The 27,712-nt window shown below is 34.6% G+C and overlaps 1 protein-coding gene across 3 annotated transcripts in view; it reads left to right on the forward strand.

Annotated features, from left to right (window-relative positions):
- The window catches only part of LOC150106513 (cyclin-dependent kinase 17-like), a 363,340-nt gene that overhangs the window by 106,082 nt on the left and 229,546 nt on the right, over positions 1-27,712 (forward strand). For all 3 annotated transcript variants that reach the window (XR_016548362.1, XM_090393169.1, XM_090393168.1), the window contains exon 9: positions 25,033-25,095. Coding sequence is in view for 2 of the 3 variants with exons in the window: in XM_090393169.1 (XP_090249295.1) it covers positions 25,033-25,095 (63 nt within the window). In the remaining variant the exon portion in view is untranslated. The remainder of the gene's footprint in view (positions 1-25,032; positions 25,096-27,712) is intronic.

The raw sequence follows: 27,712 nt of genomic DNA on the forward strand, positions 1-27,712 counted from the left end.
ATACAGCTCCTAGGAGCTAAGTTCACATTATGGGTAAATATCAAGAATAGTGATCGGAGCTTGCTCCACCTTTGACACGAGTTGCCTCAGCCTGCACTACCTTTAGGGTCAGTTGCTGCAGTATCCAGGTATTTGCTTACGCTTGGAATCGCCGAACTTTATATATATATATATATATATAGTTTCTACTATATTCGGCATGAAACTCTTTGAGTTTCTTATTCATTAAGTATACCTATTACCATCAAATCTCCATACAGTACCTTATTTCCAGTATTTCATACTTTTCCCATTCACTTTTTCTTTCATATTTATATCCCGTAGGCTCTGTCTGGACTTCCAGCAGATATAGCATTTTTAGTATTAGTTTTCTAAGCCATCATGGAGTCCAAAGACTCATTGCAGGAGGTTGGAGATTCACAGACCACAATAACTTTCATACCTTGCTTTGAACACTTTCATTGTTGGAGCACTTACCACCCATTCTGGCAATGCATTCCACTTGTTCACCACCGACCAAGCAAAAATTATCTTTTGCCTCTTTACTCATATGACCCTTGTACAGCCTACAGTAATGATCTCTAGTTCTTGCATTACCCATTATCATATGCAATAATTCCCCTATATCTGTTTGGTAGGTTCATCTCACCAGCTTATAAGTCTCAACCAAATCACCTCTCCTCCTCCTATCTGCTACACTCTGAAGACCACATGCCCTCAATCTGCCATCATACTCAATATTCCAGAGTCCTGAGGCAGTCTTAGTTATTCACCTCTGCACTTTCACCATTGCTTCCCTATCACTGATATAGCCAGGTGACCAGATTCTGCACACAGAAAGGCCTAATTAGCACCTTATAAAGTTGAACTATCACCTCTATTCATGTCAGCATTATAGCAGCAATTTTTTGGGTGACCTTACAACTTACATAATGTGTCCTTTGAACTTCAGTTTTCTATCCATCCACCAAGATGCCCAGATCACTTTTTTTTTCCAGCTCCTGAAGCAAAGTTCCTCTTATGTGGTAAACCTCATTCCATCTTCTCTGGCTAAAGTACATAACTTTACACTTTGCAACATTGAAATGACATCCTTCATCCCATGCACCAACCTATTCAAATGCTCTTGCAACAACAGCACTTCTGAATTTCATGACATGCGCTCTTCCTAATCTAGCATCATCAGCAAAATACTGAATATCTGCTTTCACACCATGAATTATATCATTGGTAGATAAGTTAAACAGCTGTGGCTCCAGAACAGAATCCTGTTGCACTCCACTTGTCACCTTCATTTTTTGGAACACTGCATCTCCATACACAACTTGTTCACTCCTATTTGTCGACCAGCCTTGTAAACATTTTGGATGAAACCATGGCCATATTAGGGGATCCATAGGATGTATCTTTGTATGTATTCTGCATTTTCATTGTACATTTAAAATAATTATCATTGTATAGTAAGTTAATTGATTTGTTCTTCATTGCTACTTATTTGAATGGACAAAACTGTATTGTCTAGCTTATGACAATCAAAGAAATTACTAATTTAACATGAAAAAAAAATCCAAGAAATGCTCATTATGTTCACTTGTCAAAGAAGCTTCAAGCCTGACCCTTGTCTAAAGGAGAAAAGCAAAAAATTTATATCATTATCCAGATGGTAAAATTTTAGGAGGTTTAGAACTAGAATTAAACTCAATGCATTTGGTTTTGTTATAAAAAAATAAACTTTATTTTGCTTTTCAGGGTTATAGGAATTATAAATCTTCTTTCACTACGCATTATTCCCGCTTCCTATGCAGGGTCTGCATGTTACTTAGATGAGACTACTTGTTAGTACCACTCCCAACCGAACTGTCGCCTAGTCTGCCGCTGTGAGGATATATTCTGGACTGTAGAGGCGGATGTTCATGGGGCCGGTTTGCCTGTTTGCGAGATGAAAAACGCCAGATAAACTGGCAAAAAAAACCCTACTGCCTGCACCCAAGACCAGCTAACTTGGCTATGCCTGAGGAAGATCCTCAAGTCTTCGACGGGAATCGAACTTGGGACACTCCTTCCCCAAGCATATGGTTGTGAAGCACAAAGCCACTAGGCTAACTTCGCGGACGGTTATAGGAATTATAAATAATTAACCTTTAAAGCTGTTTTAATTATTTTGAGGATTAAGTAACCAATCCTTACATAAAATATATGCAATTTAAATTATTAAATTAAATTGATATTCAACCGGGGTGCTTAAGGGTCAAAGCAGTATAACTGAGAGGAGACCTCCACATAGCCTTTAAAGGAATGCCGAGAACCGACCAGGGCTTCTGACCTAATGTCCAATCCTCACCTTCTCGTGGTGCACCCTGTTGGGTATCTACCTGGATACTGAACGGACGAGGATGGGCTGGCAATTTGGGATTTAGCCGACCAAATTGTATTCTTATTGGTTAAACCAAAATATAGAATGATGGTACAACATGACAAAATTTCATGCCTGCTGGAGCATCGCCCAGTTAAACAAGGTCCCCGTTGTTTTTGCCAGGGAACCAGGGCGAACAGCGAAAAGTCAGCTACTGGAACAAATGTGAAAATAAACCCCAACTCAACATCACCAGAGTTAAAGATCAGTACTATCAACGTAAGAAGTCTGAATGGCAAAGAAATGGAGCTAGCTGAGGAATTAGATAAGTACCAGATCGACATAATAGGGGTGACTGAAACAAAAAAGACCAAAACTGGTGAGATCTTTCTGAGCAATAAATACAAAATGTTATATTCAGGCAATGACAATCAAGGAAAAGAAGGAGTAGCCATAGTATTCAACACAAAATACGAGGCTAATCTTCTTGAATGGCAGTCAGTCTCAAGTAGAGTAATGTGGGCAAATATGAGAATGGGGAACTGGACAATGAGACTTATTTGTGCCTATGGTCCCACAGAAGGTTCTACTAAGGTAGAAGTGGAGGAATTTTTTGAGGCTTTAGAAAAAGCAACTGACACAATGAAAAATGAAAAGTTGGTCCTTGTCGAGGATCTAAATAGCAGAGTAGGAAATGATTGTGAGACATACAAAAATATTTTGGGAAAATTTGGAGAAAAGAGCAAAGCTAATAATAATGGCAAATATCTGTTGGATTTCTGCTCAGGACATTGACTGGTTATTACTAACACCATGTTCCAACATAAAAATGTGCAGACATTCACATGGAGAGAAGAGGCTAGGAATAGGAAAAGTCTCATTGACTATGTTATTGTTGATAGTGATGTTTTCTCCCTGGTGCAGGACACCAGAGTGTACAGAGGATTTGAAATTGGAAGTGATCACTATTTAGTCTTGAGCAGGATAAAATTGAATTTCATATTGAAAAGAATAACATGTAAGAAAGTTGAGCAGCTCTTAGATGTGAACTGTAGGCTAAAATACACAAAGATTATTGAAGAAAAAATGAAAGAGTTTGAGAACAGGAATCAAACCTTGGAGATTCAGTGGCAAACTCTGAAGAAAACATTGATTGATTCTGCCAGAGAGGCATGTGGTGAGGTTATCTGTAAGGATAAAAAATTCAGAACTCCCTGGTGGACACAGGAAGTTAAAGAGGCAGTGAAGAAAAAGAAGAAAGCATACCAAAAGTTCCTGTAAAATAAGTCAGCTTATGCTCTTAGAGAATATAGAGACAAATGCAAGAATGCTAAACACTGTGTAAAACTAGCTAAACAAAAGTCATGGGAGGACTTTGGCAAGAATATAGAAAATAAATATCAAGAAGGTGGCAAAATATTCTTCAACAACCTCCAGTTGTTGAAGAAGCTTAAGAATGGAGGAAAGAGTGCTGTAAAAGGAATTAGAGATGATAAAGGTGACATGAAAACGGGAGAAAAAGATATCCTTGAAGTATGGAGTAATTACTTTGAAAAACTGCTAAATGAAACAAGCAGTGATGATAGCACAGTGGTAAAAAACACTGACCAGGCATGCAGTCAGGAATACATATCCATACTAGAAGTAGAAAAAGCCATCAAAGGCTTGAAATGTGGAAAGGCTGCAGGGGTAGATGATATTCGACCAGAAATGCTGAAGTATGGTGGTATAAGAGTCTTACAGTGGCTGCACTGCATAGTTCAGAAAGCCTGGACAGAGGGACGAATTGCCGATGATTGGAGTAGAGCTCTCATAGTACCCATATATAAAAAGGGAAATAAAACTTCATGTGAGAATTACAGAGGTATTTCCCTACTGAGTGTTCCTGGCAGGATCTATGCAAGTATACTTGAGAAACGGTTGAGAAGAATTGTGGAAGAAAAGCTTGGTGAAGAACAAGCTGGATTCAGGCCAAATAGAGGCTGTCAGGATCAGATCTTCACTTTATGACAAATAGTCGAGAAAGCATGGGAATATAACAAAGATCTGTATTTAAGTTTTGTCGATCTGGAAAAGGCATATAACAAGGTGCCAAGAGAGAAGCTATTCAATACGCTGCAGTTATATGGTGTCAATGGGGCATTATATCAAGCAATACTTAGTCTTTATTTGAGTTGTAAGTCAGCAGTTAGAATTGAAGGAAGTACAGGAAGATGGTTTAATGTTAAATCTGGTGTGAGACAAGGATGTACATTATCCCCTCTGTTATTCATTATCTATATGGATCACGTTATGAAGGAAAGTGGTATTAAACATGATATCAAAATTGGAGATGTTAATGTCAGCTCTTTGCTTTATGCGGATGATGTTATACTTCTAAATAAATCCGCTACAAGTCTGCAAGATTCTCAGACTAAATTGAATAGCTCTTGTAATAGATATGGTATGAAGGGCAGCAATAAAAAGACAAAGACAATGAAAATAGGCCGAATCATTGAAAATGTCAACTGTGTTGTGAATGGAGAACCTGTGGAACAAGTAAAACATTTCAGCTATTTAGGCACGATTTTTACTGAAGATGGTAAATTAGATATAGAAATAGACAACAGAATCAGCAAAGCTGGTATGGTTGGAAGTCAATTGAATAAATTCATATGGAATAAGAGAGAAATCAGTCGGAACACTAAATTAGCTGTGTACAAGACAGTGTTCAAACCAGTTTTAACTTATGGATCTGAGAGCTGGGTCAGAAGTAAAACACTTGACCAAAGACTAGAGACCACAGATATGAGAGTCCTGAGAAAGATTATAAGCATGAACAGATGGCATCAATGGCAATATCATATTAAAAACGAGGATATTAGGAAAGAACTTGACATTGTCAGCATCCAGGAATGCGTTAGTAGTGCTAATCTTAGGTGGTATGGTCACTTAAACAGAATGGGCGAGGAAAGATTAGCAAAACAAGTGTTCTCTGCCAGGTTGGCAGCAAAACGACCCAGAGGAAGACCAAGATATAGGTGGATTGATACGGTACAAAATGCTTTAGACGATAGAAATATAAGATCTGATAATGTTGGAGTCTTGACAAGTAAAAGACTGATTTAGAGGAAAATTGTATATAGGAAATTAATAATGATGTAATTTTTTTCATGCAGTACTATCATATGCTGTACACCCCTTGAGGGTACATGGCAGGAATTTGATGATGATGATATTCAACCTAATGCTGCCAGTTTTAATATGTAAATGATTTTTTTTAAAATAATGTTAATAGCATAGAACTTTTACTGCTGTAGTGGTTTTTTTTGTTAGAATACCAATTGATACATAGAGTTTTTACTGGGAATTTGTGAATTCACTATAATGGTTTTGTTGTATTGTTTTTATGTGGTTCCCACCACCCACAAAAGGTTATTAGTAAACCTATAATATATTTGTATTGTGGGCAGGCTCAGGGTTTTTTTTCCCATTTTTATAAATTTTATGTATATTTCATATTTTTTTTATTTATTTTCACATAGTCTGGAAATCCTGCTCTAGAGATCAAACATGGAACTTTTTCAAACCACTTCAGGCCTTCAATATTCTAACAAGTTGAAAAGTTTAGGTATGGAAATCTAGGATTCTAAGCCAATAAAGCTATTTATTGGCAAACCAAGCATAAATAGATAGAATAGATTTTAGTGTATAATTATTAATTTGAAGTAATTTAATAAAATAGGGTATATTGTGATTTTTTTTTTTAAATAATCATTAGTTTCATTTTCTTTTAATGTGATTTAATTTATATAATATTTAAGTAAGAAATGGTTACCTAGTTTTTCAGAAAATAATTAAAATATGTTAATGGTTAATTATTTGGAATTCCTATAAGTTTTAACTTCACATTAATATGAAAACTATCAAAACTCTAAAAATAATTTTAGAGTTTTGAGCCTTAAGAAACAATGATGTAACGCAGTCTTACAAGTTTATGAAGTCTAAAAAGGTTTAGCTATCATTTATTAATTCAAGTTTGTTTGTATATGAATTGCTAACTTGCAAAAAGGTGGCATTTGCATTTTTGCCAACTTTACAGGACCAACCAAAACTGTGTACAAGTTGATTTGTTGCAAAATTTTAATTTTTTAACTACAGTAATTTTCTTAATATTTTATAATCCATCACTTTCAAAATTTGTAATATTGAGATTTAATCAACAGTAAGACATCTCATTAAAGTCATTTTTGAGAAAAATGGACACATTCCTCTTCCTGCAGTTATCAATTATTCCTTTCTTCCTCTAATGCTGTGGCTACTTCCTCCACTGTCTGTTCAGGGTGCTTCCACCTTCTGCCAGGTTTGACATCTAAGGAATCTGTCTCTTCAAATTTCCAGATCATTTTGCATAAACTATTTGCAGTCATAGGACCTATTTTTAATCTCTTTAATGCTCACAACTTTCACAATGCTGTGAAGCACATCTGTTATTTTGGTAAAACAACTTCATGAGAAGTGTTTTACCAAATGGTAATGGTAATATTGTGCTTTAATACATTGTCTGCTCATAGACAATGAACTGATGCATTCTGCAGCTGCCTGATTTTATAGAAGCTTCTTTCAAAGTATACCTCATTGAGGACATTTGACATTTGTATAAATAGCATGGTTGCATCATTTCACTGCATCCCAGAAGTATCATATGTAATTTTTTACATGTATCGCTCTAGTGATAATTTTTAGAACCAAAAAATTTCATTGCTGGCACACATCATCATGTTAAATATTAAATCGTTAGAATACCAATTGTTTCCCAGTTACAGCCTTTCGAAATATGAACTTGAATTATAATCACTCTGTGTATGTATATATATGTGTGTGTGTGTGATAGTGTTACATCCTGAATGAAGCACTTTATTAAAGAAACAATTCATTCAGGATTTAACAAGTCAGAAAAATCAGCTGAGAGAAAAAAACTTATACTCGAGCAGAAGAAATAAAGTACTAACTCAAAATAGAAATAAAATTACCTCCTTTTAGTAGAATTGTAATACCATGTAAAGAATTTCGTGTATAAATTAGTATTATATGAAATGCATCATGTATACAATGAATGGGTAAATTAGATGTAAACATTAGTCCAAAGGTCACGGGCGGGCCTGAGGCATTGGCAATCTCGGAAAGCAACGCACATTTGTTTCCCAGAAGACGCTGCTATGATCTCGTGATGTGTCAAAGTTGCCGTGGACGAAGAAAGTAGCGGGTGGGTAAAGGTCGCAGAAAATAGTAAGAGGGCGCTAAAGGGGGGGGTGAAGAGAGAATAAAAAGGGTTTGCACCCTTTTCTCAAGGCCTTTTTCGCCTGTTTTGCTGTATGATAATTTGACTTCTCTCATGGACCGATGGTTCCTGATGGTGTTTCTTGGCGATAGTTCGATATCGGAAGGTGCGCCTTTCCCTTCGATGCCTGAATTTCTGCCGGTACTGAAGTGTGAGATGTCGGCACATGCTGCCTTCGCTGAAAGTTCCGACAGAATACTATCGCGGACGTATATTATGAACCGGCAGCTAGAAACAAGGATGGCCCGAAACAGATCAAGAATAGACGAGGAAAATAACACCAGGTGTAGATCATAGTTTAATCTGATGACCATAATGACCCACCATGTGGACGCAGGCTTATGGAAGTATATCGAAAGGTGATTCAAACAAAGAAGGACAGTTCAGATGGACCTGGAGATCCTGCCCCAAGAAAAAGTACAGATTTTGTTGTATAATTACCCAGTCGAAAAAAGGGAAAGATCATTGTAGTGTATTAATCGAGTATGGACAGTATTTGAGAACTTTAAGTGATTATTTAGCAGTGGCTGATATCCATAAGACAAATTGTTAGGAATGGTTATAGATGATTGTGACTAGCTTAATATGCAAGACTAAAATAGTAGGTAGAAAATTGAGTAGAAGTGTATAATGTGTATATGTGTGTTAAGTCTCTAACTCAAAAGAAGGATTTATTGTTCATGTATTAGAGTATTAATCAGTTTGAAAAAGTTTGATTTAGCATGTCCTTGAACTAATTGATAGTGAGATTGATCTAAGTGTATATTATGTCTTTAGATTCCAATAAATATGTTTTTTCTTTTATACCTGAGTTTTGCCTGTGATATGAACCAAAACTACCACTCATTAATCTGAACCATAACGGGGGGGGGGAATTGAAAGAAGGGCATAATATGTTATAGAGGTTACGACTGCACACTAGAATTTACTTAGCCACAGTGTTTGATTTATGAATTTAAGCACTAAATTTATTTACCTATGTGTACCAAAAGTCTGGAAAGGTCTCCCTGAATAAGAGTCCCCTCTATTCTAGGATATTGGCTGGTGCAGCTTTAAAAAATAAATTTGTCAATATCTGAAGAGGAGACGGCCCCAGAAAGAAATTAGAGGATTCGTTTCTTTTAGCAAGGAATGACCTTTAACAGTCAGGGTAAGCACGTGAGTAAAATTAGGAATCGACTGGAGATAAAGAATTTGCTTTCCTTATAGAATGAGCACGTAAGAAGTGTTACAGATATTAGAGTCAGGGAAATTTTATAAGTCTTGTAGTTATTGTAGAGAGGTAAATTCATAAAGGAAGAAATTAATTTAAGGAATAGCAAAAAAAATAAAAAAATAGTTTCATACTGAAAAAAAGAGGAGGCAAAACATTTTACAGTTTCCCAAAAGAGATGCTATGCATACTATTAGGTGAAACTTTGGGATTCAAAGAAACTTTAAAGCTTGCCTTACCATACCATTATGAATAGTTCATGCCACATTATCAGCATTCACATGGATTCTGGGTAACAAGAAGTCTCTTCCTTTCATATGCTGATAGTGTGGTATGAACCAAAAGCCATGGAGATAGTTACTTTTGCCCAGCCAGTGCAGATGCTCTAATACCAGGAAAACAAATGATATTTCCTATATAAGTATAAAGTAATTTAATGAAATATAAATAATATGAGAAAAATAGAAAAAACATTTAATTTGGCTATTCAGCCTTTTGAATGAAATTATCAAGAGAAAAGTGATAAGTGGTTTCATTTTTCTTCATAAAGCTGTTGGCAAGGCTAAAAGCATAATCTATTTCTCTTTGGGTTTTTAAGACCATGAGGCTTTTGGATCCATCCTCTAGTTGCTTTGTTTACTTTTATATTAACATTAAAAATTCCTCTACTGATGTTATCCAGAATTTTTTTTTCATGAAAAAACATTACTTATGAAATTGTTATGTTATAGAAGTGGTGGGCTTGCCTGCAATTGTCAGATTAACATTCCTCCTACATGGTCTCTTCAAGGATTAGGTTTCAAGGCTTGTGCTGGTGACATTCAAGGTGTAAAATAATACTTTAATTATTTATTTTTAGGGTGTTTAAGGGTCAAAGCTATATAATTGAGAGGAGACCTCCACATAGCCTTCAAAGGAATGCGAAGAACCAACCAGGGCTTCTGATCTAATGTCCAAACCTCACCTTCTTGTGGTGCACCCTGTTAGATATCTACCTGGATATTGAACGGACAAGGATGGGCTGGCAATTTGGGATTTATAAGAATACAATTTGGAATACCAAATTGTATTCTTATTGGCTTAAACCAAAATTTCAAATGATGGTACAACATGACAGAATTTCTTGCAAGCGAAAAGTCAGGTACTGGAACAAATCTGAAAGCACACCCCAACGCAACATCACCAGAGTTAAAGATCGGAACTATCAACATAAGAAGCCTGAATGGCAAAGAAATGGAGCTAGCTGAGGAATTAGATAAGTACCAGATTGACATAATAGGGGTGACTGAAACAATAAAGACAAAAACTGGTGAGATCTTTCTGAGCAATAAATGCAAAATGTTATATTTAGGCAATGACAATCAAGGAAAAGAAGTAGCAGTCATTATTCAACACTAAATACTAGGCTAATCTTCTTGAATGGCAGGAAGTCTCAAGTAGAGTGATGTGGGCAAATATGAGAATGGGGAACTGGACAGTGAGACTTATTTGTGCCTATGGTCCAACAGAAGGTTCTACTAAGGTAGAAGTGGAGGAATTTTTTGATGCTTTAGAGAAAGCAACTGACACAAGGAAAAAGGAAAAGTTGGTCCTTGTTGGGGATCTAAATAGCAGAGTAGGAAATGATTGTCAGACATACAAAAATATTTTGGAAAAATTTGGAGAAAAGAGCAAAGCTAATAATAATGGCAAATACCTGTTGGATTTCTGCTCAGGACATGGACTGGTTATTACTAACACCATGTTCCAACTAAAAATGTGCAGACATTCACATGGAGAGAAGAGGCAAGGAATAAGAAGTCTCATTGACTATGTTGTTGTTGATAGTGGTGTTTTCTCTCTGGTGCAGGAACACCAGAGTGTACAGAGGATTTGAAATTGGAAGTGATCATCATTTAGTCTTGAGCAGAATAAAATTGAATTTCATATTGAAAAGAAGAATATTATTATTGTTATTTGAGACCTCCAGGGAGTGGACTCATCGAGGGAGGCTGTAAATTATCCAACTCAGCTATCATACCTACCCTTGAATTCATTCACACTGATGTACTCACTATGCGTAAGGGCAAATTATTCTACTCACTCACTGCTCTCTGGGAGAAAAACCTAGCTCTTACCCCTTTCTTGACTGCAAATAAATTTAACTTCCATGGATGCCCCTGTGTTCTCTCCCCACCTTCCATATAACGAAAAATTTCATCAGTTGAAATGCTATAACACTCATTCAAAAGTTTATAGATCTCTGTCATATCACCTCTCTTTCTCCTGTTAACCAGAGTCTGTAATCCACATACTCGCAATCTGTCCTCATAATCTAAATCCAATAATCCGGATATAATCTTGGTAACTCTTCTTTGCACCCTTTCCACAGCTTCTTTATTCCTTTAGAACCCAGGAGACCAAATCTGCGCACAGTAATCCAAGTGTGGTCTTATCAAAGCCTTATAAAGAGGCAAAATTACTTCCTTATCCTTACATGTCAAGGTTTGCTTCAACATAGCAATTATCCTCTGAGTTGTATTTGCAACTTTTGCTATGTGACCTTTGAACTTTAAATTCTTATCCACCAATACACCAAGATCCCTTTGCCTCTTCAGTTTCTTGTAGCATAACCCTGCTAATATAATATGTCGCTGGAACTCTAATCACACCAAAGTGCATAACTTTACACTTACTAACATTAAACTGACAGCCATTTTCGTTTGCTTGGATTTCCAGTCTATTCAAATCATTTTGTAATTGCTGAATATCAGTAGCATCCCTGATTGCCCTACCTATCTTTGCATCATCAGCAAAGAATTGCAAATCTGATGATAGACCCTGCTTGGACTGAATCCTGAGGTAGACCACTGGTTATTTTTTATTTTTTTTATTATTCTTTTTACTGGTTATGGGCAGTATTACCCTTACATCTCGTCCAGACTTGATATAGGCCTAAGCCTTTACAAGTATTTAACTCTATGCCTGTTCTAGTTATCATTGTAGTCATTCTCTGGTGGCATTCTCTTCTCCTGCTTCCATCAACTTTAGCAAGCATAATCATCTTCTCCAGACTGTCATTTGCTCGCATAATATGTCCGAAGTATGACAATTTTTGCTTGATGATCATAGCTTCAAGGAATCAATCTGGCTTTATTCTGTCTATCACTGATTTATTGGTTTGCTTTGCAGGATGTATTTTATCTCCATACTTGTTTAACGTATATAGCGAATGCATATTAAGAATGGCAGGGCTGGAGGAGTCTTCAGTTGGAATTAAAATTGGTGGAAAAAATATTAATAATTTGAGGTATGCAGATGTACCACCTTGCTAGCAGAATGCAAAGATTTGGAGGAACATATTTTGAAAGTTAAAGAAGAAAGTGCTAAATATGGTCTTAAACTTAACCTCAAAAAGACAAAAGTTATGTCAATATGTGAACTTAATGATTTTGAAGTAGATGGCGAGAAAATAGAAGCAGTTAACAATTTTGTGTTCCTAGGATCCCAAATTGATAAAGATGGTTATTGTACCAAAGAAGTTAGAAGAAGATTATTACTTGGAAAAAAGCAATGACAAATTTAAACAAGATCTTTAAAGATAGAAATATTAGCCTCACAACAAAAATCAGAATCGTGAAAGCAATGGTATTCCTTGTGGTACTGTATGGATGTGAAAGTTGGACCCTGAGAAAGAAGGAAGATAGATGCATTTTAATTATGGGTTTGGAGACGCTTACTAAGAACACCATGGATTGCAAAGCAAATGATAGATAGGAAGTTAGTAATAATGTAAATTTTTCATGTAGTACTGTTATATCCTGTACGCCCCTTGAGGGTATATATCAGGAATTTGATGATGATTATTATTATTATTATATATTTTTAATGTCTGCTGTGCTTTTGTAAAATATTAACTTAATTATTTATCTTAACTTAACTTGACTTAACTTCTTAAAGTTAATCTTACTGTGACCAATTTCTTTCCCCCTGCTATTAAACAAACTTTGTGTTATAAGTAAATTTGTATGCAGTCCCATACTCATACAAATCAAATTAGAAAATTTATTTTTATTATCGACTGCATCGCCTAATTTGAGCTGATGTTGTTAGAAAGTAACAATTAAATATTGTTAGAAAGTTAGGGTGAGGAAAAACAGTAATTAATCACTAATTTATTAGTGATTAATTGTAAATGAAAATTAAATTAGATAGTGCATTTACCTCCAAAAAATATGCCCGCAGGTTCATATTTTTTGGAGATAGTGCATTACCTAAAGAACAGACCAGGTAGTTACAAAACATTTATTTTTAAACTAGACAAGAAGTACATCACACTCAAGATATTGTGCAATTATCACACATAACCCTCTTACAAATAGAAAATGCAACTGATAAGACAAAACTCACAATTCACACAATTACTGGGATAACTCCTCAGGCATAAACTGTATACATACTTGCTCACTGCATAAATAGGTTAATAAAATCCTTCCTGTAAATACTGACTTAGCAACTGTCTAACTACATACAAATTCTTAATAGCACTGCCTTTAAAACTAAGCACACATTCATTATTTAAATATACAAATTAACAAACAATCTTTCCACAGAACTTGTGGCTTAGTTAGCGCCTGTTTACAATCAATTTCTTGTAAGTACTTTCACAACTCCGAGATACACTTCCCTAAAAAATGCAAAAGTAGTGCTTACTTACAATTTTACCATGAATAGGAGTCCAAGCAAATTACAGCATACTTCACCAGCATTTTAGTGTCTTCTCCTTGGTTAACTTCCTACTGCTTAGGCATCACAGGCAGTCTCTTGTAGAATTTTTCTCTGTCAATTTGATATGGAATCAGCCGTAGTTACCGCTAGGCTTGCATGTAACCACTTTCTTTCTGGAGACTAAAACTTGAGAACCATCGACGAGGAAATCAGCCTGCTGTGATCTGGAGATGAAGATTCTACAGCACTCGATGGGTAGATAACCCGCAATGGGAAAGGAGCCCAAACAAATAGAAGGTGGGGAAAAAAGTCTCGAGCCAAGAGCTACAATCTCCTTTATGCAAAATGTCACTCTTTGTTCTCTATGCTGTTTTTTTTCAGGATTAGCCTTTAGGAATGACATCATTTCTGCCCATTCGGTCAACATCGGTTGACCTAGCAACCTTTTGTTGATGTTCTGCCATCGCTAATCTGGCATAATCCCTACTTACAGCTTTACACACAGTCAATGTATATGCATCTTTACAGCAACGTTTTATTTAGCACATCATATTTTAAATATTACTAAATATTGAGAAAAAAACTGAAAAATTGGTTGCGAAAAATTAACAAAGCAAAATTTTTTCACAAGAGATTTTACAAAGAACACTGATGTTCCAATTCTGAATAGGCATTGCAGAATAGTGTGCATCTATGTGTGGCCTATGGTAGGCGGGCATGTGTGAAATTCTGGTGTGGAATCTCTTTTTCTTTGATCAAGAATTCTTCATCCTCAAATTTATTTGGAACACTCAAAAAGCTCTATCCATAGTGATGTCTGACACTGAGAATAAGAAACAGAAAATAACATATGCACACATCCCATCTTTTCTAATAATATGTACACCAGATGTACGTTTTGTTCGAAAAATATCACTGATCTTTATCTAGAGGGTTTGGCAGGATCCCCAAAATCAGTAATGCAGTTCTTCTTGCTCAGGAGAATATCAGAATGTGACCATCTCGATGTTCCAGAAGAGGCGATTTGCTCTGAACTGAAGAATAAAAGAGTGACAGCCATAAGATATTCTCACATGCTGGAATGGTAATCTCCTAATAACTACAATATCATCTTAGCACTTAATGCCCTGCAGTATGGAGACTGTGGGAGAGGATGTATTTCACTATACAGATCATAAATTCCAGTTGTTAGTAATTACACTAAAATACTAATTGTCACTAAATACAGCACATTGGCTTTATATGCCGCGTTTAAGCTGCAATAGAATTATTTACTAAAATAAAGAGCCAAAAGGCTTAGTTTGGCAATGCAAAATTATATAAATCAAGTGGATATTAAATCCAGCATTATTTCAAAGCTGAATGTAGAAACTATGAAAGTTTCGTGTGAAATTTGACTAGCGAGCTTACAGAAATACACTGACTGGCATTTACAAGTTGCCCTAGTACAGACCTTGTAGAAAACATGATTGCTTGCCCAAGCATCTATATATTTAATGGACCAATAGAAGGTCCATTTTGATAAGGTTTCACTGGCCTGACAGCTGTTTCGAACTGATTGGTTCTCCTCAGAGACCAGGCAGAAAGCTTAAGAGAGCAAAAACTCTCGTTCAGTACTAAGGAACATGGAAGTGTCGGAGAGGTGTATTTTTCATAAGCGAATTTTACATCGCCAAACTGAAGCCTTTTGGCTCTTTATTTTACTAAATACTTTACACACCGACCGAGAGTTTGCTTACGAAAAATACACCTCTCCAACACTTCAAGTTCCTTAGTACTGAATGAGAGTTATTGCTCTATTAAGATTTCTGCCTGGTCTCTGAGGAGAACCATCCAGTTTGAAACAGCTGTCAGGCTAATGAAACCTTATCAAAATGGACCAATAGAAGGCAAATATATGAATGTTTGGGCAAGTGATCATGTTTTCTATATGGTCCTTGCTAGGGCAACTTGTAAATGCCAGCAAGTGTATTCCTCTCTTAGGCTCTCTGGTCAAATTTTATATGAAACTTTCATAATTTCTACATTCAGCTTTGAAATAATGCTGGATTTAATATCCACATGATTTATATAATTTTGCATCGCCGAACTGAAGCCTTTTGGCTCTTTATTTTAGTAAATACTTTATGCACCAACCGAGAGTTTGCTAATGAAAAATATACCTTTCCGACACTTGGAGTTCCTTAGTACTGAACAGGAGTTTTTGCTCTCTTAAGGTTTCTGCCTGGTCTCTGAGGAGAACCAACCAATTTGAAACGCCTGTCAGGACAGTGAAACCTTATCTAAATAGACCAATAGAAGTCAAATATATGGATGCTTGGGCAAGCGATCATGTTTTCTATAAGGTCCATGCTAGGACAACTTGTAAATGCCGGCAAGTGTGTTCCCATAAACTCTCTGGTCAAGTTTTGTACGAAACTTTCATAGTTTCTACATTCGGCTTTGAAATAATGCTGGATTTAATATCCACTTGATTTTTATAATAGAACTATTTTACTTGCAACTATGCAATATTGTGTCTTTTTGGAGAGATGTTTTTTATTATATAGGGTCATTTTCATTCCAGTAATAAGCTTCCGATATATATAGGTGCTTTTTGTTATTGGTTAGTTTAAATATACCAACAAAATATAGAATTACCCTTAGTTATTGATTTTTAATATATCCTGAAATGTTTAATATATCCCCCCCCCCCTTTTGTACATATACAGTATTTGGTTTTGATAGAAGCACTTGTCCCTGCCCATTCTCAAGGTGTTATTATGTTGATACTGTATATTAACAATAAAATTATTCCATGGTTCTGTGTTCCAATTGATTGTTGAGAGAGCAGTGATTGTGTCAATTGCATACATATTGCATCAAACAGTGAAAAATCAAAGGTATGTTTCATGCAACTTCATAGTGATAAAAAGAGATATTGAAAAGGTATATGTGTCAATAAAATTTTGTTTATTAATATTTATTGTCTTTCAGTAGAACTTTTTTGAAAATGTAAGAAATTACTGGTAATTGAAAAAAAAAGTCAGTAAATTTGCAATCCCTTCTGCCAACGTTTTTATGTATGCAAAGCGTTTAACAGCCATTCCAAAATCTTCACAACACTTCAGAGATGCTGTCACTATAATCAAGTAAACACGTTTTGACCTTGAATTCCTTTTATCACATGCTACTTGAGGAAGTTGTCTTGCCACAGTTCAGTAAATTTGGCTTCATTCTTGTCATGAGATTTCACCATTAACCATCAGTATTTGGTTAATTAAATTCACATATGGTGATTTCTCATTTAACACTTGTCAAGTTGATTTGTAAGCATTTCATCATCATCACTAGCAACTGATCCACTAGGTTTATAACAACATCCCACCATGTATACTCCACCTGACACCAGACAGATGGCTTCAAACTTGCTGTTACATGGGAAATTTGTTACTAGTATTGCAGAATAGCTTTCTACCTTAACTGGACTCAAAATCATCCAATATCATTAGCAGCATACCTCCTGCCTTATCTTGCCTGTCCCTTCTAAAAATATTGTACCCTTTACACTTGATTTCAGTTAGTATACATGCCTCTGAGTGTCAAGTCTTATTAATGCCTATATTCTGAGGCCACAATATATTCACCAAGGCAACAAATGATACAATAAGTTACCTCCAGGCTTTTTTTTTTTTATGTACTCACCTGTCTAGTCTGCTTGACCCAATTTGGACAACTTGCACACCTCTGTTCGTATGTAATGCTTTACTTATGCAGGATTATTGTTTGTTCATCCAGTTTGCACTTACTGAAGTCCAAACTGGATTGAGCACATAATAATCTTTTCATTACCATCTCCATGATTAAGCATATTCATATTATTAACTCAGTTTCATGTCTTAGTAGCTCTTACACATACATTACTCTCATTATGATATGGCTCTTCATATTAGGTCTCATACCAATAAATTCATGTGCAGGCTTTCTCTTTTATATAAATTCATTCCTCAAATTCACTCCAAACAACTTGCAACTATTTCATATCATGTTGTTTAAAGAAAGAATTTTTAATTATTTTAATCCTGTCTCTTTATAGAGAGATGATCTCTGTTCAACAATTATTTCTTTTATTTCCGTGTGTACCTATATATGCACAAGGGTTCACTCTGATTGGTGCAATGACTCTTTTTTACTATTGCTTTCAGAATCCAAAAAAAATCACTGACTCACTACCAAAATACAAAATAAACACATTTAATAAAACAAAAACAATATTTATACACTTCAAACAATATTACATAACTATAACTAACTACAGAATTAATTGCATCCAAGGCCTTTTAAAAATAAACTTACAATTAAGACTAGACTAAACACTTTATTTGCACAATGACAAAATGTTCATAGCCAGTTTCTCTCTCTGTCAAGGCCCTTTTCCAACGATATATGACTTTATTTTTAATTTTCACAGGATCCTTTCTCATCACTCAGGTGGCACACATTAATTCTTCCTGGCTCAATTCTGTCTCCTTTTCAGTAGAAATAATAGTTAGATCCGGCGTCCTTAAGACAGATGAAACTTTCTAATCAGAGTTTTCTCGAACATTCCTTTAGAACATAAATAGCAATTTCTTCTTTTATTCACTAATACTTATTGACAGTCTTAACTCTTCCACTTTAAAAAATTCACAGTTCTACGATTCCCTTTTCAAAATTTACTACTAATCTTCCAATTAGCGTTTCCTCGAATATTCCTTTTACAACGATCTATAGCAATATTTTCTTTTATTTATCAATACTTATTCCACTTTGAAACTTCATAGTTCCACGATTCCTTTTTCGGAATATGCTATTTATTTTCCTCCGACTGTCACATAAAAAAACTCAATTTCCTCCGAATCTAAATGTCTGCCGGCCTGTGTTCTAATTTTTTCTCCGAACACTCTTCTTGTTTACACCCATTACTCTGATACTGAACGCTGTTCTTGTTAGCTGTCAATCACACATCAAACTTCTCGGCAAGCATGCACACTCCTTGAAAGTGGCAAGCGAGAAACTAAATATAATGGCTGACATGTAGATTACGTTAGCGTAACGAGGATGTCTCTTCAAAACACAACCTTTGATAATTTTAAACTACAATAAAAATTTTTAAAGTAATACAACTAATCAAATCAAGTAAGTAAGTAAATAAATTTTTAACTGCTTTACATTTCACTTTGACAAAACAACTTCAATAACAGGCACATCGCAAGTGCCGACAATGCGTGTTATGAAACTAAAACTCATAAACATTCTAACATAAACAATTCATAAAAATATTCAGAATTTTAAATTATGATTATTTTTACAATGTCTTGGTAATAGGCTAACTTTTTACTTTTCAACACTTCACTCTCACTTCATCTAGCAATTTTCCTATCCTCTCTCAATAACTTTTTTGTTCATGCCTACTGGAAATATCATCTCTTTTATTTTTCAAGTGCATTTGTTATATTTCTGATTTTCATTCTCTGAAAACTCAACATACTAACGTAGTCATCAGTGGCATGTTTTATGAGAGAATTGCCATGCCGTATAATATCCTTTTTATATTCTACATCACTTACCTAGCTTTTTTTTCAAGTTTTAGTGTTTGTTGTCTCTTAAAGTCGCTGCTCAACTTTCTTGTCCAACCTTTGTCTCTCTAAATGCTTCTGGACTTTTTCTAATTTCCATGTTGTCCATTTAATAATTTGTTTAAGTGTTGAGATTTTGAAAATTAATTCATTTTCATTAACCTTATTTCTTATTATACTGGCATTTTTGTTCAGTGAGACAAGTTTGGCCACTGTATTGGATTTTATTGAGGAGAAAGACATGGATATACTGGTTATCCACAATTTCCCAAAAATAAAAAAGTTGAAGACTGATAAAAATAAGACTCCACAGAACCAGAAGCCATATGGATCCACCAAACGTAAATAATTACTACTTTCCTATAATGAAACTGTCTTATATCCTGCTAAAACTTTGACATCAGGCGCTGCTTTCAAAAGCATAAACCAGTGTACTCTTTTGGCTGCAGAAGACATGCTTGAAGTCTATGTAGATTGAACTAGAAGCCATATGGATCCACCAAACGTAAATAATTACTACTTTCCTATAATGAAACTGTCTTATATCCTGCTAAAACTTTGATGACATCAGGCGCTGCTTTCAAAAGCATAAACCAGTGTACTCTTTTGGCTGCAGAAGACATGCTTGAAGTCTATGTAGATTGAATCCGCATTATGGTATAGTTATCATTTGTAAGGACAGGATTGGAGATGAAACTGCTTATTAGTTGCCACCATTCTAGTGAGCAACCATATCCCATTCCATAGTCCCACTCATTAACATCAACTTAGTAAAGCAATTGCCATTTGCTCTCCTTAGTAGGTTTTCTTATCACAGTATGCTGTATCTATTTACTTGCAGATATATCTCAGGTGACCTTGATGACATCATTTTGCATTCATGATCCCCTATCCTTGTAATGGGAGATTTAAATGGCCAGAGCATTCTCTAGAGTAACACACACCTTAATATCAGGAGGAGGATTGTGGATGGCATGCTCAGCAACAAAATAACCTCTTCCTCTCAAATTCTATCAGTAACAACAGTTCCACACATCTGTCTGAATGTTCACTGCTATTGACTTAACAGTTTGTTCAAATAACATCCATGGAAGTAGTCATTATCCTGTGATTGTCCACTATTTTACATGGGTAATTGTATTCATTCACAGATATTACAATGAAAATAATCCTTAACTTGATCAGAATTTGATTCTGGAACATTCAGCTTCTCTCCTATCAGTAAAGCAGTGGATCACGTTAAAGTATATATAATAAAAAATTCTACAACTGTGCAATATCCAAAACTTCAAGCACAGTGCGAAACCTTTTCTCAAAATGGTGAAATGCATAATGCACAATAATAAGCTCAAAACAAACCTTGGAATATATTCTGCAGCAGATATCCCACAAGAAATTTAATTGCTTTGCAACATGCTTTTCTCAATTGGGATCTAGTTTACATCTTCCATGACTAGAACATAATCCAGAAAATGAAGGGCAGATATTCCATCAATTAAAGATACCAAGAAATTATATACTTGGTTTAATCCTTTATCCAAGTGTACGCAAACGAAGTTTGCACCTGAAGTATTTTCAGGACTTGGGCAACTTGTATATAGAGGCTGATGACTTCACATCATGACTTTGGCATTATTTCAACCTTAGTATCACCTCTGGGTCTGGCTCCCACTGATGAGACCTCAATAAAGGTTGAAACCGGTCTGGATAGTGACCCTTCCCATAATGCAAAGCATTATACATACTCGTAAGGATATGTGCTTTGCATTATGGGATACTAAGGCAAGTGATGTGAAGTCATCATCCTCTATATACGAGTTGCCCAAGTCCTGAAAACACTTCAGGCTCAAACTTTGCTTACACTTGGATAAAGGATTAAACCAAGTATATAATTTCTTTGTATCTTTAATTTATAATATAACCAAGTGGAAAAACTTCCAACAACTATCTCTCTAATGGCAGATATTCCATCTGCCAACCCACTTTTAATTCTAGAACACAGTGGATGTACAATTACTGTTCAAAAAGCAGTCGTGTATGTTCTCAAAAAGAATTTTTGCCAAAATATCGGTAATATCAAAGAGAAAAGATTCTATTCTCTTTGATTAGTCTACAAGAAAATCTACAAGAAGCTGTTTAAGAAAGAAGAATTGATAGTTGCTTTGCTTCAGAGCAGATTAATTGCTGTAGTACCAGACTCGTTATGCGATGGTTAGCATGTGCCTCCAATTTTCATGGATCATCTGCTCTATCTTAACAACAGAAGTTTCTGTGAGGATGAATTTCCAGATTCCTAATAAAGGGCATATAAATTCAAAAAAAAAAAAAAAAAAAAATTATTGTCCAGTTTCTCTCAACAGCTATTTGTGCAAAAGTTTTAAGAAAATAGTCGCAACAGTAATTATTTTTGGAGAGATCTCTCCCCCCACCAAGACACAGTCTGGTTTTTGTAAAAACTGCTTAATGTTAGATCAGATACTGGAAATATTCATTAGAGATGTTTTTCTAAAACATAAGCATTTAGTATTGGTTTTCTTTAACATGGAAAAGTATATGAAGAGCTTAGAAGATTAGTGGGAGCTTCACTTTCTTTGTCAAAAATCTTCTTTCAAGTCAGAGTGTGATCTCTCCCCCCCTCACTACAAATCATTTTTCTGTTTTCCTCATTACTCTGTTAAGTGGTACACTATTTGCTATCAAAGTTAACTCATTAACAAAACAAATTCCCCTTACCATAGACAGTGCCCTTTCCATGGCTTACTTTAGTCATTTACTTTAGTTTTATCATTCACGATATGCGAACCAATCCCAGAAAGACAGTTGCAGCAAGCCATTGACAATCTCTTCATCAGGGCACTTTTGTCGTCGTCATCATCATTAAATTCCTGATATGTACCCTCAGGGGTTGTACAGTATATTATGATAGCATTACATGAAGTTACACCATCACTAATTCCTGATCAACAATTTTCTTCCAATTTTATCTGTTATCATGACTCCCACATTATCAGATCTTATATTTCTATCTTCTAGGGAACTTTTTACTGTATTAATCCATCTACATCTTGATCTTCCTCTAGGTCTTTTCTTTCAAATCTGGCAAAGAACCTTTGTTTTGCTAAACTTTCCTCTCTCATTCTGTTTAAGTAAAAATACCTAATAGCTCTGCTAACACATTCCTGAATGCTAACAAGCACAAGTTCTTTCCTAAATATCTTCATTTTTAATATGATACTGCTATTGATGTCATCTGTTCAGTCTCCTAATCTTTCTGATAACTCTCATATCTGTGGCCTCCAGTCTTTCATCAAGTGTTTTATTTCTAATCCCGCTCTCAGACCACCGGTTAAAAATGGTTTCCACACTGTCTTGTATACAGCTAATTTAGTGTTTTGGCTAAATTTCTTTCTTATTCCATATAAATTTATTCAGCTTCTTACAACTAATTATATTGTCTATTTCCATATTTAATTTGCCATATTAAACTCATGAAGAAAAGTGCATGGGTTTAAAAGCTCGCCACTAAAGACCATTTGTGTGCACTTTTGCTTTCATTCTGATCCAGAATTAAGATTAGGAAAAACAATAGTCTCACTTGCAGAAGAGTCAACTTTGAACTCATTTTGAACTTAAAATTGACATTTTACCTCGCATTCACCAACTGCGAGATAAGTGCTGGAGTGCACTGAACATTCTCCACACCTTACCTCTTGGGGAATAGTAAGTGTGATTATCGGTTTCAAGTCCAATACCTCTGCCAGAATCTGTATATTTTACTGTTCGAATTTGGCCTGTCATCAGGCAATTAGAACTGCAGCTAGTGCATTTCAAACATCACTTGCTCAGCATAGGATATCCCAATATTATATTAAAACAATTTTTTAATGAATTTAAAATTAAGAAGTTAATAATATGTATTGTTTTATAAAGTTATTTAAATGTTTGTTTCTTTTTTTGTATGTCATGAGCAGGATGCTGCTTTGAGATTTTTTTAAGCCACTGAAATCTTGCTTACATATAAATGAAATAAAGATAATTAGCTTAACAAATAAATGTGTTAATAATACAATCTTTCATAGCCGTTTGGCTTTCAATTTATGTTATAATATACAAACACACCTTTATGGCATTCGCATAGTAAAGGTATGTAAGTTCTTTTCACTAAAACCTTGTTATCTTCCAGGTCTACTCACTGATGAGACCTCAAAAAAGGTTGAAACTGGTCTGGGCAGTGACCTCTCCTCATAATGTAATTACAGTATTACATCCCCTAGGGGCTGTGTTTTTACATTATGAGAAAATATCAAGGATGGTGAGGGAGCTTGCTCCACCTTTGCTTAGAGTTGCCTTGGTGTTGTACCACCAAGTGGTCATTTACACTTGGATTCGCCGATAGTTTTTCGGTATATATGAAACTCATAAATTCGTAGTTCTCGATCTTAGAATTTTGCTTACTGGCAGTTGAACAACAAGGAATTTGTATCCCCTTAATTAAGATCTTTCATATTCAAATTAGTATTGTATTTCAGTAGACACTAAGTGACCACTGTAGATAATTAAGTGAATTTATTTCACTGCATAAAGCATTTTGAAATGAATAAACGTATAAATTACTTGTTTAATTACAAATAATGGTGGACTGAAGCAGAAGTTACCTTTCTATATTTCAGAGCATGCACAGAAGTAAAAAAGAATGGTAATGGATATTGTAAAAATAATCATAATTTAAAATTAAGTTAGGTATGTCATGAATGCATAAGATATATGTACTAGTCTATTTTATCATTTACTACCATAAAGTATACACAAATCTATTATAAAAAGTTAATCAAAACTTACACACATGCAAACACTTATAGACCATACATGACCATTGCAGTTGAGAGAAATGTAAACAAATGTAAAGATGCAGTATTAAATCATAACTGCATAAAATTAATTGTTATTAATTACTTAATCAGTTAAATTAATTAGCATAACTAAAAATCTTATAACACATTCATTAAGTGTATAGGCTAGGCTACCATGAAGCAATCGTATCGATTGCACTAGGTTACCATAAAGCATTGTATTTGCTGCTTCTTCATTATCAGTGCATGAAAGATAATTGTTATACCTTTAAATAAATAAGAATAATTTCTTTTTCACATTATCTTTTCATTTTTGATGTCTAGTGTTAGTAATACGTATAACATCTAGTGTTTTGTATATTATATAAGACAACATTGATGTAGGTACTGACCAACATAAGATTCATCTTGTAAACAGACGATGTAAATTTATGGAATCGATAAATACAGTACAGTACTGTAAATGTATTTTCACTTCCTTATGATTTTCTTTAATAACATTTTCTTTTCTCTAGCTTACTTTATTGTAAGAATATAGTGTATATACATATATACCATACAAAATATGTGTTAATCGACTCTTTATGTTATCTGTAAGGTTCCAGTCAAATAGGTTATTAGTAGTTAGGTTTTTGGAGAGTCAAAAGTTATACATGAATTGGGTTGGTGCTCCTAATCCCCGTGCTATTCAACGGTCAACTGTATATATATATTTTTTATTTTTAGAAATATCATTCTTAACTGCAATTTTCTTTTGTTGCTGTAGAAATGCTCTGTGGGGGAAGACTTCTAACTGTTCATACCACTGATACACTAAGAATTTGTCTTCCATTCTGCATCCTACAATACATAAATAATCTGTAGTATATACAGTCTGCATTTGTGTATTAAGATTATTGGCAAAATTAAAATAATAGAAATTATAAATGCTATACTTATGAATATTTACTTCATTTTCTTTCTCTTACCTCCAGTTTGTTTAAATTCTATAGGACAAAGATCTGAAGCAGTATATGGATGACTGCGGAAATATGCTGTGTTCGAATAATGTTAGGGTGAGTTATGTAGGCCTATTTGTTATGTATCAGTAAGTGTCATAAATTTATTTTAAGATAAGCTAAAAGGCATACATAAATAAAATGTACACTGTTTGGAAGAGCTTCAAAAAAAGGTTTAAAACAGACTAGCAGAGTTTATTGAATTTATTGTTTATTTTATTTATTTCTGCTGTTATTAATCTTTGTTTGTCTTTTTGTTTTATTGTCCAGATTTCGCTTCCATATAATAAGACTGGTTGGGCTAATGTATTGTACTTTTAGTCTGGTTTGTTTTTGAACTAGGTTTGGTTTAAATATAGAGTTAATTACACCTGTTATTTTTAAATATTTTGCAATTTTTAGGTTTATATCTTTTTTCATTTTCATATGTGATCATATATCCTAGGTAGTTAAATGAATTCACCTGTTCTAAGATCTTGTTATCTATTACTATTTTAGTTCTTATTAGATCTTTTCCTTTAAAGGCCATAGTTTTTGATTTTTCTGTTGATATTATCATACCATAATCTTTGGCTATCTCATTTAGATCTAAAATAGCTTTCTGTAGGTTTTCAGAATTTGTAATTATTATTTGGTGGTCAGCAAAGAGGAGAGTGTTTAAGTTTACTGTGGGAGAAAGTTTAATTCCTTGATGTAAATTTTTATTCCATTTTATTATTATTTCATTTAAGTAGATATTAAACAGAGTTGCTGAGAGGGGACATCCCTGTCAGACCCCCTTGGTTTATCTCTCTCGTATATGATAACTCATTATTTAATCTTATTTGTATTTGATTATTTTCATATATACTTATGATAGCTTTTAGGATATTATTTGGTATTTGTCTTTCTTTTAATATGTTAAATAAAATGCTTCTTTTAACTTTGTCAAATGCTTTTTTCAAAGTCAATAAATGCAATTGTGTTTCTAAATTGTATTCTCTTCTTTTCTCTATTATTAATTTTAGGCAAAAGGCTGGGTCTATACATGATCGTCCTTTTCTAAATCCATTCTGTACTTCTAAAATAAAGTTTTTGGAATCTTTCATTAGTTTGCTAAACTAATTCATTAGCTAACTATTTTATTAGCAGAAATGAAGTTTATGAGAAAAACTGCAAAGTATACTCTATTTGATCACAAAAGAAATGAAGAAATTATGAAAGAATTAAACCAAGAATCAGTAATAGAAAAAATTTAAAAATATAAATATAAATCAATGAAACACGTTCAAAGAATGAAAAATAGACAAATTACCAAAACAAGCTTTAAAGCACAAGCCATTAGGAAAAAGAAAACCAGTACATCCTCTTAAAAGATTCAACGATGACTTCTAAGGCTGGAACAGGCCATGCTAGGCCTAGATCCTTCATATGCATGATGATGATGATGATGATGATTTTATTTATTTCTTTTCTGGATATTAATTGTCCACTGGTCCTTTGGTTAGATAAATGAGTACAAAAGTTGCACTGTCTTCTATGATAATTTTGTTTCTGTATCTACTACTCTTACTTCTCTTCATTTCACTTTGATCTGCACCAAAATGGCTCTATTTTGTCACTGAGAAAAGTCATTACGTAGCATATCAAAATGCTATTGCCTGGTGGTATTTCTTTGTTCTGAAAGCTTGTATACTTTTGGAAATACTCCATATCATTGACTTTAGTATATGCGGTACACTACTAGTTGAGCCATTTAATTTCTGACATCTGTGCTAAATGCAATCAAGTCTTTCTCCAACACTACTAGTCTCAGGCAGGAATTTTTTTTGCAGATGAAAATGAATACGATATCCTGATGAGAATAGAAATAGAAGGATATGGTGTTTTTTGTGAGGATAGAAAAGATAAGGAGTAGAGTGTGTGATTTGGATAATAGCAGGGGATGGCAATTGCTTCAATTGCTTTTGAAGCAGTGTAGTTTGAAATGAAGGTTGACAAGAAGAGGAATTTAATTGGATGTTGCTATAGGCCAGGAATTGCAGAGGGAGGTGATGAGGAAATGTATATGCAAGTTGCATTAGTAAACAAGGGAAGGGTGATTTTAATTATGGCAGCATAGATTGGAATGAAGAGATAGCATTTTTGAATAAGAAAAATGAATTTCTCGAGTTCTTGAGAGACAACTGTCTTGGGGCAGGATGTAAAGGAGGGCACACCAGGATCGAGAGTTGTAGATTTAGTTATTTCACTAGAGGATGTAATTGTAAGTGGGGTTTTGCACTTCCTCCCAATTGGTGAGAGTGATCACCTGTGGTGGGGCTAGCCATATGAAGGCTTCTATGAGCAATGGATTTATGTGGAAATACCAAGTTGGTGATTATTGCAAGCTTAGGAGACAGCTTGGAGTTATAGCATGAAATGAGCATTTGAGCAGAAAGGAAATAAATGCTGTTTAGGAACTGACAAAGAAATGCTTAACAGCATCATGTGTGAATGTATTCTGAAGGTCAAAAGGCTGAATAGGGTAGGTGCAAAATGGATGAATGAGGTATTAAGCATGAAATCTGGAAGAAGGCACCTTTGAGGCAGAAAAAGATGAATAATGGTAATAATCGGTTGCACAAAGAGTATAAAGAGCAGGCTAGGAGAGTGATTCATTTGGTAAGAATAGCAAAAGTGCTGTACAGAAATT

This window comes from Typopeltis vanoorti, chromosome 5, assembly GCF_054136105.1.
Source record: "Typopeltis vanoorti isolate ZY-2024b chromosome 5, IOZ_Tvanoo_1.0, whole genome shotgun sequence".
Classification (NCBI taxonomy): Eukaryota; Metazoa; Arthropoda; class Arachnida; order Uropygi; family Thelyphonidae; genus Typopeltis; species Typopeltis vanoorti.